General features: G+C 50.6%; 1 protein-coding gene across 3 annotated transcripts in view; it reads right to left on the bottom strand.

The window, feature by feature from the left end:
• Phactr3 (phosphatase and actin regulator 3) overlaps positions 1–13,021 on the bottom strand; it is a 219,832-nt gene that overhangs the window by 189,600 nt on the left and 17,211 nt on the right. Inside the window, exon 1 of one of the 3 annotated variants that reach the window (XM_021152538.2) lies at positions 5,817–6,304. The exons of the other annotated variants lie outside the window; for them this stretch is intronic. Within the exon in view, the coding sequence (XP_021008197.2) occupies positions 5,817–5,931 (115 nt within the window). The 5' untranslated portion in view covers positions 5,932–6,304. Of the gene's footprint in view, positions 1–5,816; positions 6,305–13,021 lie in introns of those variants that run through there. 3 annotated transcript variants of the gene reach the window in all.

Raw genomic sequence — 13,021 nt, forward strand, 5'->3', positions numbered from 1 at the left:
TCTGGGGAGTCAGTCCTTCAGGGAGCCTCCGGGCTTAGAGCATCACTGGTCAGCAAGCTGTCTATAGGCTAGAACTTTCAAGATTTGCAGTTTCCAACATAGAGACCATAGTGACACATGACTACTAAGTACTTGAAAAGGGGCCAATGTATGCGGAGAAATGCAATTGTCATTTTAACTGTGTTTTGTGTGTGTTCAAGATGTCACCTGCAACTAGTGGCTAGAGTGATAGTCAGGCCAGAAAATGTCCATCAGATCAAAGGAGGGAGATGGGGCTGTGAGATGTCCATCAAATCAAAGGGGGAAGGCAGGGCTGTGTGGTCAAGAAGACAGAAAGGGAGCTGTGCTCTGACATATTTGCATCCAGTATGCTCAGTTCTCACCAGCCATGGCCAATACCTAAAACACTGCTCATGGCCACTGGCTTCTATGTGTGAGCCAGGGAACAGGAACTCCAGAAGTACCCAATCACATTCTGTGTGGACACCCCACACTTCCACAATTAGTAGAAAACACTGCAAGTTTTCAGACTCTGTTTTCGTAAAGCATGTAGTTTTTATTTTTAATAACCCTGAAAAAACTGACAAGGTAATTACTGCGTAGTTCTACTGCTAATTAAAACATGTAGTCGCTCTGCAAGGGGCCAGAGGGAGATCCCCAGAACTCAGGACTCCAGAGGAAGAGAACACTCGAGGAATACAAATAGAAAGAGCTGTGATCCCAGTTAGCTATACTGTCCTTTGCTCCTCGATACCCCCAGGCAGAGGACCCCATTGAGGGTCAGAGACAAAGGAGTGCCCAGAACCAATGGGCACATCACAGACTCGCTCTTCTGTAGAGTACATGAGAGAAAGAAAGAGAAGGAGACAAAAGTCAAGTTTGAGGCAGTCTCCAGGGTGGGAAGGGAGGCGGGGCCCAGAGTGGGAGGTCACAGGGCAAGTGAAAGTTTCCAGGAGGTCAGAGGCAGCTGGATACAGAGCTGTGGGAGGAGGTGTTAAGACTGACAGTCCCATGATGAAACTGTGATAAAAAGAACATTCCAACCAGCTAGAGCTTCTGCCCAGCTATAGGAGGAATGGACCATGGAGGAAGCAGGCACCCTCGTCCAGAGTCTACAGGACTGTGCCTCTCCATCAGTCTGCAACTCTGGAGGGAAGGTTATTCTATCTTCTCTGAGCCACAGGGCAAAGGTGACCCACCTCCATAGAAGATAGCTGTAAGTTCCTCCTGGATCATTCCCACCTGCCCCATGGCAAACCTCATCAGTTGATAAAGGATAAAGGTCAGGATAAAGGATAATGGTCACTCCATACCCTAAAAATCACAGGATGGCCCTGCCACACAGAGAGACCCTGACCACCACAGACAAGATCACTGAGCAGAGAAGACTTGGTTGGAGGTACTGCCTCGTTATACAATGGTCCCTCCATGTTAAAGCCTGGATGAAGGTCCATCTGAGGCTACACGGAAACACTTCAAAAGGCATTACAAGTGGCTGTGGGCTGGTCTGTGGTCCTGGCATCTGGAGCCCAAGGAGATGAGCTTCGAGAGGGCAAAGGGAAGACAGAGAGTAGCACAAGGACACACCTGGAAGAAGAACGACCCAGATGGGAGAAGGCTGAAGAGGGAAGTATAAAGACAAGAAAGGGTGCAGGACCAGAAACCTGACAGCTCAAGGAGAGAAAGCTGAAGCCCTGGGGACTCTGAGCTCCTTGGAAGGAGAGAAGCTTGTAGGAACACTCCATGGCTTGTTGCAAGTTTCATTCTGGAAGAAAACCTCACCCCGGATTAGGTACAAAATACAGTTTACAAAAAGAACCCTGCAAGTTGCAGAAGGAGCCATGACTGGAGCTGAGACATTGACACACAGGGACAACCAACTTGGGGGAAGTAACTTCAGCCCTGCAAGCCGGTCCACGGCACAGATGGGGATGCTGAGAAACTGTACAAGAGGAAGCCACAAGAACACGCTCAGTGCAACTGAGGAATTGCAAGTTATCACAGATCCCATTTGTCACCCTTCGTGCTAAGAAACACAAACTCATGACCTGGGGTATTAGTAAGATTTGGGGCAGAGGGTAGTGTCACCGTCTGCAACAGCTCCTGTAAGAAGTGTGAAACAGTATATACTGAACAGAAGGGGTAATGTCATTACCATAACAAGTGTGGACTCCTGTGGCTCGGAGATCCCATGAGCTGGCATCCAGCTATCATTAGAGCACCACTCTAATCAGACTTTGCTCAGGCCACTAGCACCATGTTATCCACCATGGGTAAACACGGGACATAACACAACTCCTCACAGCTAAACGAGAAAGCACATTCCTCGGACTATTGCTGCATGACTGCTTACAGAGAGGAGTCGGCTGGGAAATGCTGTCCTCTGAGTACAACAGGTGTTATCTCTGTCCCATCTACTGGGACTATCTGCAAAAGACCCCTGAGGTCAGGTGCGTTGACTGCAGAGGTTCTCTTACAGAGGAGGGGCTAGAGGGCTACTGAATTCTGACCTGAGATCCTATCCCCTCCTCTCCTCCCCTCCCTGTTAGTAGTTGTATATAATTCTGTCCTGCATCCTTAATGAAATGTGACCTTGTAGCCTTGGGAAGTGCTACAGTATATGAGACCATGGAAGGCAGGTAAATTCATACCACTCTGGATGGTTGGCCATACAGTTGTTATCCATGCTGGGGTTAGATCCTCTGGTAGTAGAGCTGTTTTGAAGTTGCCTATATTCCCGTAAGTAGCCACTCATCTATGTTCTGTAAGGAAGCCCAATAAACTCACAGGTTTTTCCATATTAGATTTTGATAGAATTGTATGTAGCTCAGTCATTGGTTTTCTAGAGGGAAGGACTAGACATCCAGTTACATCTCCTCAGGGTGAGAGTTCTCTAAACAGACATAGACACAGTGGTATGGTAAGCTCCACATAGCCAAGGCAATTAGATCACAGAGTGAAGACTTGTCCACATGCCACACCCCTGTGGCTGTTTTCCACCCATCTGGTCCTGTATCAGGAAGGGAAGAGCAAATATCAGAGCGGGGGACTACAGGGTAGTACTGATGGGGAGAAAGAGGGGCCAAAGCACCCTGAGCTTGCTTTTCCAAGAATGTTTTTGAGATTTGACTAAGAGAATGTTGTTAAATTCAAAATGCCTTGGGGAAGGGTAAAAGCAATTTAGGACTGTTTTATAAAAACAAAGACTCTAGATGGAGGTAGGCCACTCTTCTATGCCCCTGAATCTGGCCATTGTGCGGCTACTGGCTGGGTTTAGCGTTCAGGAGTGACCAGCTAGAGCAGCAGGTAGCCAGAAGGAAGGGAACCTGCATGGAGGGTCAGATGAAGGGCTGTGCCAAGAACTGATTAGAACATCAGACTCTCTGGAAGCCCCAAGTCACATGCAGTATGGATGATCATACCAGGGTGGATGGGTGACAGACCCTATCAAGATACTTTAAAAATAAAAAAGAAGAATTTTAAAAGGCACAACTCAGTCAATCAGGTGGTACGTCACATTTAGCTTGTCTCCCACCACCTTCCGCATATGCAAGCACCTTCCACACCCCACCCTTACTGCTTCAGGTTTGTGGATGTCTCTCAACAGGAAGATTTTCTCTTTGGCCAGAACTCCACTGTTGAACACAATCCACAGATGCTCAATACCTGGCTCTACCGTTCATAGAGTTTTAGACTTTTCACTCCCCCATAGCTGCTCGCTTGGCTCCATTCTGACCATTCTAACCTGTCGACGGCTCCAACACACGTCCTCCCATGCTAGATTTCATCCTGGGCGTCGGAGCCCTCCTCCCTGCTCCCTCGTGGACAGAGAGCAGCCCACCTGCCAAACCTGTCACTGCCTCCCACAGATGCATCAGCTCACAGACAGCCAAAGAGCTAAATCCTCCATAATTTCAAGTTTGCCTCTTTTTACTGCTAAAGAGACAAAGGAGTGGAAGTGATTGTCTGGTAAGGGGCCATTCACCTTCCACAGTATCTCTGAGAGCTAGGAAAGCTATCTGCCATGGGTGTTACACAGGACTAAGGGAAGACTCCATTACTGACTTAAGGGTCTGCTTGCTGCAGCCTGCCCTGGAAACTATGGAAATCAACTTGCCCTCCTAGAGTCAGGGACTCCCTCTCCTGGCACATTGAGGTGAGCAGGTGTGACCGACTCTGTCAAAGTCCTAACAAAGACATCTTCTAAGACTCGGGTGGGTTTATGGCTTAAAATTTCCATAACAGGTCCTGGTACCCACAGAGCTACTTTATTTTTGTTTATTTATTTATGTTGGTTATTTCATTTTGTTTACATTTCAAATGTTGTCACCTTCCTGGTTTCCCCTCCACAAACTCTCTCATTCCATCCCCATGGCCCTTTGCCTCTATGAGGGTGCTCCCCTATCCATCCCCCCCATTCCCACCTCACTACTCTAGCATCCCCCTACACTGGGGCCTCCACAGGACCAAGGGCCTTCCCTCTCATTGATGCCAGTAAGGCAGTCCTCTGCTACATATGCAGCTGGAGCTCCATATGTACTCTGTGGTTGGTGGTTTAGTTCCTGGGAGCTCGTGGGGGTCCAGTTAGTTGATATTGCTGTTCTTCCTGTGAGATTGCAATCCCCTTCAGCTCCTTCCGTCCTCCCCCTCACTCTTCCACTTCGGGTCCCTCAGAGCTACTTTTTAAAAGGGGGTTTTCTGGGCAATATAGCTCTTATGGAATCTCTCCCTACAAAGCCAGTCTTTGCTGGCCCATGGGATTTAATGTCATTATTTAACAATCATTTAACACCATTCAGCCCCCCATTCATGAGTCCTTGGATTTAAAGAGAAGTGTACAAAGGAAGGCAAGGCACGGCACGGTGTTATCAAACAGCAACTAAGAGGAATTCACAGAACTGAGCCCCTCCACTTGACACACACACACACACACACACACACACACACACACACCAGCTCTGATTTTTTTTTTTTTTTGAAAGATCCATTTCAGAAGCTCTGACTTCTCCCCAGAAGTGAAAATTGCCTTCTGGTGGAGAAAGGTTTTAATGATCACTTTGCTTCCTGCGTCTCCATGGTGACAGAGCACACAGCCCACCCCCTCCTGCTTCATTAGGCCTTTCTTGGTCCCAAGGAAAGTCATCAATCAAGCCACATAGATGCCTCTGTGACCTGTTTATCACCTAAACAATCCACATTGCCTTGAATGTGGAAGAGTGGACAAGCCCACAGAGCAGAAAGAAACCCTCGCGATGCCGGCTGGCCTCACACCCTTCATTTCCCCACAGCAGCTCTGTCCAGCACACCTGTCCCGGGAGGCAGGCGCGCCCAGGTGCGCCAGACCTGGCTGGAGTCCTGGTGCCCAGTGACAGCCTTGGGCATGGTGGCTGCAGGAGTGTACTGCTGCCCTGATCCTTCGGGTGGGGACCCTGTACAGGACCATAGAAGGGCCTGGACAGAGAGCAGAGTAGGCACCAGTCCTGGGCAGAGGTGACCTGCAGACCCTTCCACTGGTCAGTCAGCTGCACACCATGGCACTCCCTACTGGGGATTCAAAGACCAGCAGCCAGCCAACAGAGCACACTGCAGAACACCTAGCTCTACCAGCAAAGCGGTTCCTCTCCGGACAAAGGGCTCCGAGGCAGCCCTGTTTGCTGGGGACAGGAATCACGGGCCCTCCTGGCACCTGAATCGGATCGCTGTCCCCCCAGTAAAGGCGGGGGTGGGGGGAGCTGTGGCGCGTGGGGACGTGGTCCCCATGCCACCTGCCTCGTGTCTCCCCCACCCCGCCTGGCCGCCCCCGCCGGGCCCAGTACCTGGGTTCTCCCCGGCGTCCGTGGAGGTGGCTGAGGAGTCGCTGAGGAAGCTGGGGTCACTCTGCGAGCGGCCCCGCGACACAAGGCAGCTGCTGCCGTCCTCGGATGCGGCCATGGGAAAGGCGACGCGGGGGCAAGTTGGAGGGAGATGCGGAATCAGAGCATCCTAGGCGGCCAAGGTCACCGGCGAGGGGGCTGGAGAGGGCGTCTTTTTTAAAAGGAAAAGCAAAAGGGACCAGGAAAGAAAAAGAACGGAGGAGGACGCCAGGCTGGCTTCAGGGTGGGGAGACAAAAGCTTTGCAGGCTGCAGCCAGGCGCATCCCGGCTTGCGCGGCCTCGCTTTGTTATTTATTCGTATTTATTCCCATTCTTCTGCTTATATTCCAAGGGAAAAAAAAAAGTTGAACCAGGAAATAAAAACTTTTTCTTGTCAGTGTTTATGTCGTGCTTGGGGCTGGGGGAGATGTCCAGGAATGTCTGGGGGTGCTCCCTCCCCCCACCCCACCCCCCACCCCCCCGAAAAAAAGGGAAAAAGGAGAATCTTTGCTCTTGCAATTGCTTTAATCTGAAAGCTGTTCTTGGAGCATCTGTTGGAAAACATTAGGATTCTCCCATCATGCCACGGGAGGAGCATGACGTCACGAAGCTGGGAGTGAGAATGAGTGGTGATGGGGAGGGGTCTCAAATACCTGGACTGTCGGAGGCTAGGGAGATATAGGGACTGGATCGTAGGTTATAATCCGCCCACCACCATACCTGGGGCTCTAGGACAGAAAGCAGCCACGTGCCCTCTCCCTCCCCAACACCCCCTACCAATTCCCCCCCACCCCCACCCCGCCCTCCACCAACAGGAAAGGAGGAGCCCTGAGGCGAGGGCGGTGCCTCCCTTGAAGGCACTCTCCAGGCAGATCCTGGCGGCTGGTTTTCCTGGCCCTCCTCTTGGAGATGGTTATGACATGGTCTTCCCTACTCTCACCTATCCACAATGAAAAGGGGGCAGCATCGAGTGCCTGGCCAGGATCTGTGGGGCACTACTCTCTTCCCCTCTACCCATTCCTCAGCCCATAGGCATAGGTGCCTTCCCGGGAGTTTCACCTTTAAGGAAACTGAGGGGACCAAGGACTAGAGGGAACAGCGAGGAGGTTCCCCTCCCCCTTGTCTAAGGAAGCCTTTCTCCCTTTCCTAGTAGGAGGTTGGAGGTGAGCTGACAACTCCTCTACCCTACAATGGGAAAAACTAGGAAAGGAAAGTCTTATAAGGGCCAAGAATAGGGTCAGGGACCTTGCTGTGTCACCTCGATGGGTTGGAAGATGCCCAGGGGATACTGCAAGAAATAGGAGAAGTGCTTAGACTTCACTCTTGGGCAGACGATGGCTCAAGTTCCAAAATAAAGTTCTAAAATTCAAAACAGCATAGAAAACCCACTCTTTCTGATCACTGGGCACACACTAGGCAGGAGAGCCTTAAACTGTAGACTAGGTCATTCTCAGACCCTGGCTGGCACACACATTGTAAGGATGTGGCTTCCTGGTTGGTGTGCAGATCCCTGTCCAAGAAGTTCCCAGCCTCAGTAATCTGGAGTGGGAGTGGTGGTGAAAGTCTCAGTCTCCCCCCTCCCCCTCCCTCCCTCCTCCCCCTCCCCCTCCCTCTCCTCCTCCCCCTCCCCCCTCCTCCTCTCCATAAACTCTCTGGAATAAATGGACTAGATGCCCCTCCAGACTGAGCAGGAGACCACCCTTCATGGTGGTCCAAAAACACAAGCAAACCAGCCATCTGTCAACTGATTACTGTCATATGGTGGCTCCTACCTGTAATCCCCACATTCCAGAGGCTGACTGGGGTGGAATTCACGACTTTGGAGCCACCCCGGGCTAGACAGTGAAAACCTATCTCCAAGGAAAGTAGTGAGACGCTAAGCATCGTGGCAGGCCACGAGACACCCGCACGAGAGAAGACAGCATGAGATGCTCTCGCTCTCTTCTGACCCCATTGCAAAGAGGCATTGAAGGATAAATGTGAGGCTTTGCGGGTGCCTAGGACAGGGCAGGGAGCAGAACAGAAGGAGGTTATAGCCAAACGGGCGCATGGTTTCCTTGAGGTAACCCCAGATACTCAGGATGATCTAAAATTGGCCTGTGGGAACAGTTTCCTGACTCTACATTCACTAAAAATCCACAGAAGTCTACATGCTACAGGCATGAGCTTTGTAGTACACCAGTTATTTTATAAAAGTTTTCTTTTTTCCTTTAAAACATGCATGGAGGTGTTAGGCTGATATTGGGTCTGAAGAGCACTTGGTTTTCCCCTCTCACCTGGCAGCCTACCTGTCCCCTCTTCAGAATCAAGTGACTACTCATTAAGTGAACGAAGGTATCCTGGGTTAGAAAGCCTAAAGCTGTTTCCCCCAACTTAGAGTAATCCTGAGGACCAATAAGGCTGCCCCAGGGCAGCTGGAAACACACACACACACACACACACACACATACACACACACAGTATGTGTACCCAGAAGAGATAAGGAAAAGCCCACAGGAGGACCAGTTCACTCCCACATTGTCCGAGCAGGCTACATTCTTACAGAGAGTACTGATTCATAGATGTGTCTGCCTGTCTATCAAAGATTTCCTGAGCACTGTCTGTGTGGCTACCCCTGCAATTTCCCAGAGAAGCAGAGTAAACAAATGGGGCTTGGCATTGGTTTGGTAGTACTCTATGGACAACTCACAGACAAGCCATGAGGCTGGAGGAGGGGTGGGTCTGGTGAGAAGAAATGATGTTCAGGGACCCAAGGCATGAGAGAGCAGCCTATCAGGACTATAGGAGGTATCCCCAGGTAAAGGGAAGATCCAGGACAAAGCTCATCAGAAAGATAACACAGATTTCTACCATTCCTGCAAAGAGGCAGGGCTCAGCCTGGTGTCCTGTACCCTCCTGGCAGGGCCCAGCTTGGTGTTCTGTGAGCCCCATCACTCCTTGTCTTTTTTGGAGTTTGCCTTTTGTTCAAGAATGGAGCAGAGCAACCATAGGCAGAGGTGTGTCTCCAAAGGACCTTTTGGCTGCTGTTGAGGAGGCACAGGCTGATGGGATGGGGGGCACGGAGGTGAAATAAGAAGATGTTAAATTTGCGGGGTAGAGGCTGAGGCTGGGCTGGGGGAGTCAGAGTCAGTGGGCAGGCGAGCTGCAGATAGAAGAGGTGTGGATGAGAGACAGAAGCAAGATTTGATGGTTTGATGATGCTACACTGGTGGGGGCAGGGGGCAAGGGAACCTCGAGTCTAACAGTGACAGGTGAGCTGGAGGTCCAGAGAAGGGGGGGCCAAGTATCACAGGGGTTCTCCATCAGGCTTGGTGGTAGGAAGGCACAACCCACAGCAAGACATACCTGTTCTGCTCCAACGTTCTCAAGTCTGAGGGACCCTCTCAGGGCCTGCATTTCCACAACTGTAGACTGAACACAGCCTCTGCTGGCTAGTGAAGCCACTCACGGTCCAATGGTGGGTGCTAACCCAGTGCTGAGTCACATGACCTACTCTGTCCTGACACCTTCTGCAGGCTGGCCTGTCCCCCTCGGAGAACATACACAGCCAGGCTGTAAGCTGTAGGGTGCATGACATTCTGAGTGAACATGTGCTGTTGACAAGGGCACGGCCATGTCAAAGACCGCAGAGTCTCAAACCCACAGAGGAAGACAAGGCCTTCCTCCCCCTGGGGCAATGCGCAGATGCATGTCGGGCTCTCCTCTTCTGCAGTTGTGGATGGTGACAGTGTGTGCAGAAAATGTCCACTGTAGCTTTCTTTCACCACACCCTGGTGCTCCCACATTTGCAGCCCACCTCATAGATCCTGCTTCCTCCTCCAGAGACACACAGTAACCCTCTCTCTATGTCCAACTCTATACAGTAAACATGCCAAGCGTCTCCGGTGCTGCAGTAGATGAGAACCCAGACCTCCAGATCCCAGTTGTCTTTGTCTTGTCTTCATTTCCCCTCTGTCTCAGTCAGGTCCATCCTTAGAGCCATGCTGGATGCTGCAGTGAGCTGTGGTCCCTCACAGGCTTGTCACCAGGCAGGGATATGGATGGTCACTGGGATCTGCATCTCTTTCACATGAGTGCCTATCAGCTCCTTGTTCCCTGGAGCTAAGTCTCTGGACACCCTACAGAGATAATAATCCAAGCCATCCCTTTAGAGTGGGGCAGTAGTGTCTGTTGCTAGCTACACAGGGTACACTAGCTACAGTGGTGTCACTAGCTACACAGGGCGCACTAGCTATAGTAGTGTCACCAGCTACACAGGGTACAGTAGCTACAGTAGTGTCAGAAGCTACACAGGGATTTCTGTCAAGTTTGCCTGTTGGTGCCTGTCATTTAGGCACTAGCATCCAGCGAACAGCGCTATTAGCCAGACAAGAAAAGGAATACATGTGGGGGCGTCTGGCCACACAGGCCCTGACCTGGAAGTGAGGATTCCAGCTCCATGTGACATCAGAGGCCACCCTAGTTCCAGTCCCATATAGTGCAAAAGGCAGCACGTTGATACACATCAGGACCCCACACCAATGTCTCTTCACCCTTACTGTTTTTGAAAACACAGAACTAGCAAACTTCAGATACTTAAAAAGAACTTCTTAAGCAATGTTTTTGGCTGAATCTCAGGGGCCGGCTTAAGAGGCACAAAGGTCAATATACCCAGAACTTGGAAATTTCAGCGTTGAGTCAAGCAGCCAGCTCTGCCCTCTGCTGGCCATGAGGAGAAACTGCACCCAAAGCTTGCCAGACAGCTTTGAACTTGGTTCTCTTTTCCTATAGCTCTCCACCTTGTGTTCCCTGCTGGTGAGACTACTCAAGATAGTGTCCAGAGCAAAATCCTCTGGCTGGGGAAATTGTTCAGTGGGTTCCACCTTGAGGACAGGAAGTTCTGATTCCCAGATCCCCACACGTTGGGCAATCTGTATTCTCAGCACAAAGGAGGAAGAGATGATCTCCGCTGAACAAACTGGCTAGATGGACTAGTCAAGTCAGTGAGCTCTGGGTTCAAGTCAGAGACCCTGCCTCAAGACAGAAGGTGGAAATGGACCAAGACAGACACCAGATGTCAGCCTTAGGCCTCCAGCACACAGGGTCCTCCCTCATAACACACACACACACACACACACACACACACCATACATACGTGTCCATATAGCCCCTCCTCAAGCCAAAAGTTGGAGAGTTGCTTAATGGTTAAGAATGCTGGCTGAAGACCTGGGCATGGTGGCTCAAGCTTTAATCCCAGGGCTCAGACACAGAGGCAGGCAGATCTCTGAGTTCAAGGCCAGCCTCGTCTACAGAGCAAAAAGGAGGAGGAGAAGGAGGAGAAAATAAATTAAATGAATTGCTGAGGGGGAGGGGGAGGAGGAGGGGGAGGGAGAGGAAGAAGACTCCTCCTCCTCCTCCTCCTCCTCCTCTACAAGAACAACTACAAGAACAGCAGCAGCAGCTGCTCTTGTGGAGGAGAGGGTTCAGTTCCCAGCACCCACATGGGTGGCTTATGACCATCTGCAACTCTAGTTCCAGGGGATCTGATGCCCGCTTCTAAATTCCATGGACTGCACACATGTAGTGCGTGTGATACGTTTCTATACTCACAGACACAACATACTAAATAAATAAATAAATATGTGTTTTTTTTTTAAATCCCTGAGCAATGAGAGATAGCACACACCTGTAATACCAGCACTTAGGAAGTTGAGGCAGGGGAATTACTAGTTTCAGGGAAGCCTGCATCTGCATTTCATAGTCAGTTTCATACCAGACTGGGCTATAAAAGGGAAATCCTGTCAAAAAAAAAAAAAAAAGCCAACAATGGTGGCACATACCCTTAGTCCCAGACTCAAGAGGCAGAGCCAGACTGATCTCTGAGTTCAAAGCCAGCCTAGTCTACAGATTGAATTCCAGAACAGCCGGTGCTACACAGAGAAATCTTGTTGGGGAGGGGAGCAGAAAGAAGTGGGGGCAGAAAAAAAGGTCAAAGGCATGGGTGGGAGTGAGGAAAACTAAAGCAGTGCGCTTCCCTTCCCTGGTCACCGCTTCTCCTCTGAGACGGGCTTCTCATAGCTTCCTGCAGATGCCCCTTTAGGGTCCCACTCACTTTTAGTCTGTCTGTTCAATCCTCTAAGTCAGGGTTGAAGATCTGAGCACAAGATGGGGCTCTGGCATTTTTCACATGTGTGTGTGTGGCCTTAGGCTGGCTCCCACAAGCTCTTTGACCCCAGTATGTGGATGAGGGGAGGCGGCTCCTTACCAGCACTGTGCCCTTGGCCGGACACATTGACACTATCCTGTGTGTTTAGGGAGGTGCCGCTCCTGCCTTTTGATATGCTCTTTCTGTCCCTAATGTATATCAGCTGCAGGGACAGAGGCATCTGTGACCAACATTAGTAAAAGAAGGCTAACAGATTAGCCAAGTATGAGAAAAGACCCCAAGAACACAGATGGAGAGTAGCTGCCACCATTCATGTGTTTGTGTCATGGGTCACGTGATCATTCTCTGCACTGCCCTCACAGAGCTAAGCACCTGCTGGGATCTTTCATCTCCCTGCAGTGAGAATTGCCAACAGAAGAAAACTAGGCACGGGGATATGAATGAAGAGTGTCCCACGAAAAACACACAATGCGAATTCTGTGTGGCCCTGGCTACCTCCTGTTCCCTGCCCTTAATGGCTTACTGGGCCTGAAGCAGCAGCCCTGTGGTCCCAGTGAGGGAAAATTAGGGACCCAGCAAGAAGTGCCTGGCCTGGGTGAAGACTGGAGCCCACATCCTGACTCTAGCACTGGGCTCCTTACCTCACACAGACCTTTCTGGGTTTTTCAGATTCCCTGAGAACCTCAGACTTAGATAAAATGGAGGATAAGCTGGCCGGACAATGTAACAGCTTTATGCAGAAGTACGTCACTTTCTTGTGGGACTGGAAGCAATTCTGGGGTTGGAATACTGATGGTTTTCTAAACAACAAAAGTTGAGGTTTGGTGAGAACCTGTGACTTACTGAAGGCCCCACATCTCATGGGGATCACAAGAGATCTCTTCCCTCCCGTTGCTAGCCCATCCCTGGTACTGACCCACTTCATAAAATTGTCTGTCTGATCCCTGCCTCACATCACAGGCATCAACCAGCTATCAAACACCAGCTCTGCACCAGGCCCTGTCCTGATGCCTGCTAGTCACAG

The sequence above is a fragment of the Mus caroli genome, unplaced genomic scaffold (assembly GCF_978045245.1).
Source record: "Mus caroli unplaced genomic scaffold, Mus_caroli_1 scaffold_2, whole genome shotgun sequence".
Taxonomy (NCBI): domain Eukaryota; kingdom Metazoa; phylum Chordata; class Mammalia; order Rodentia; family Muridae; genus Mus; species Mus caroli.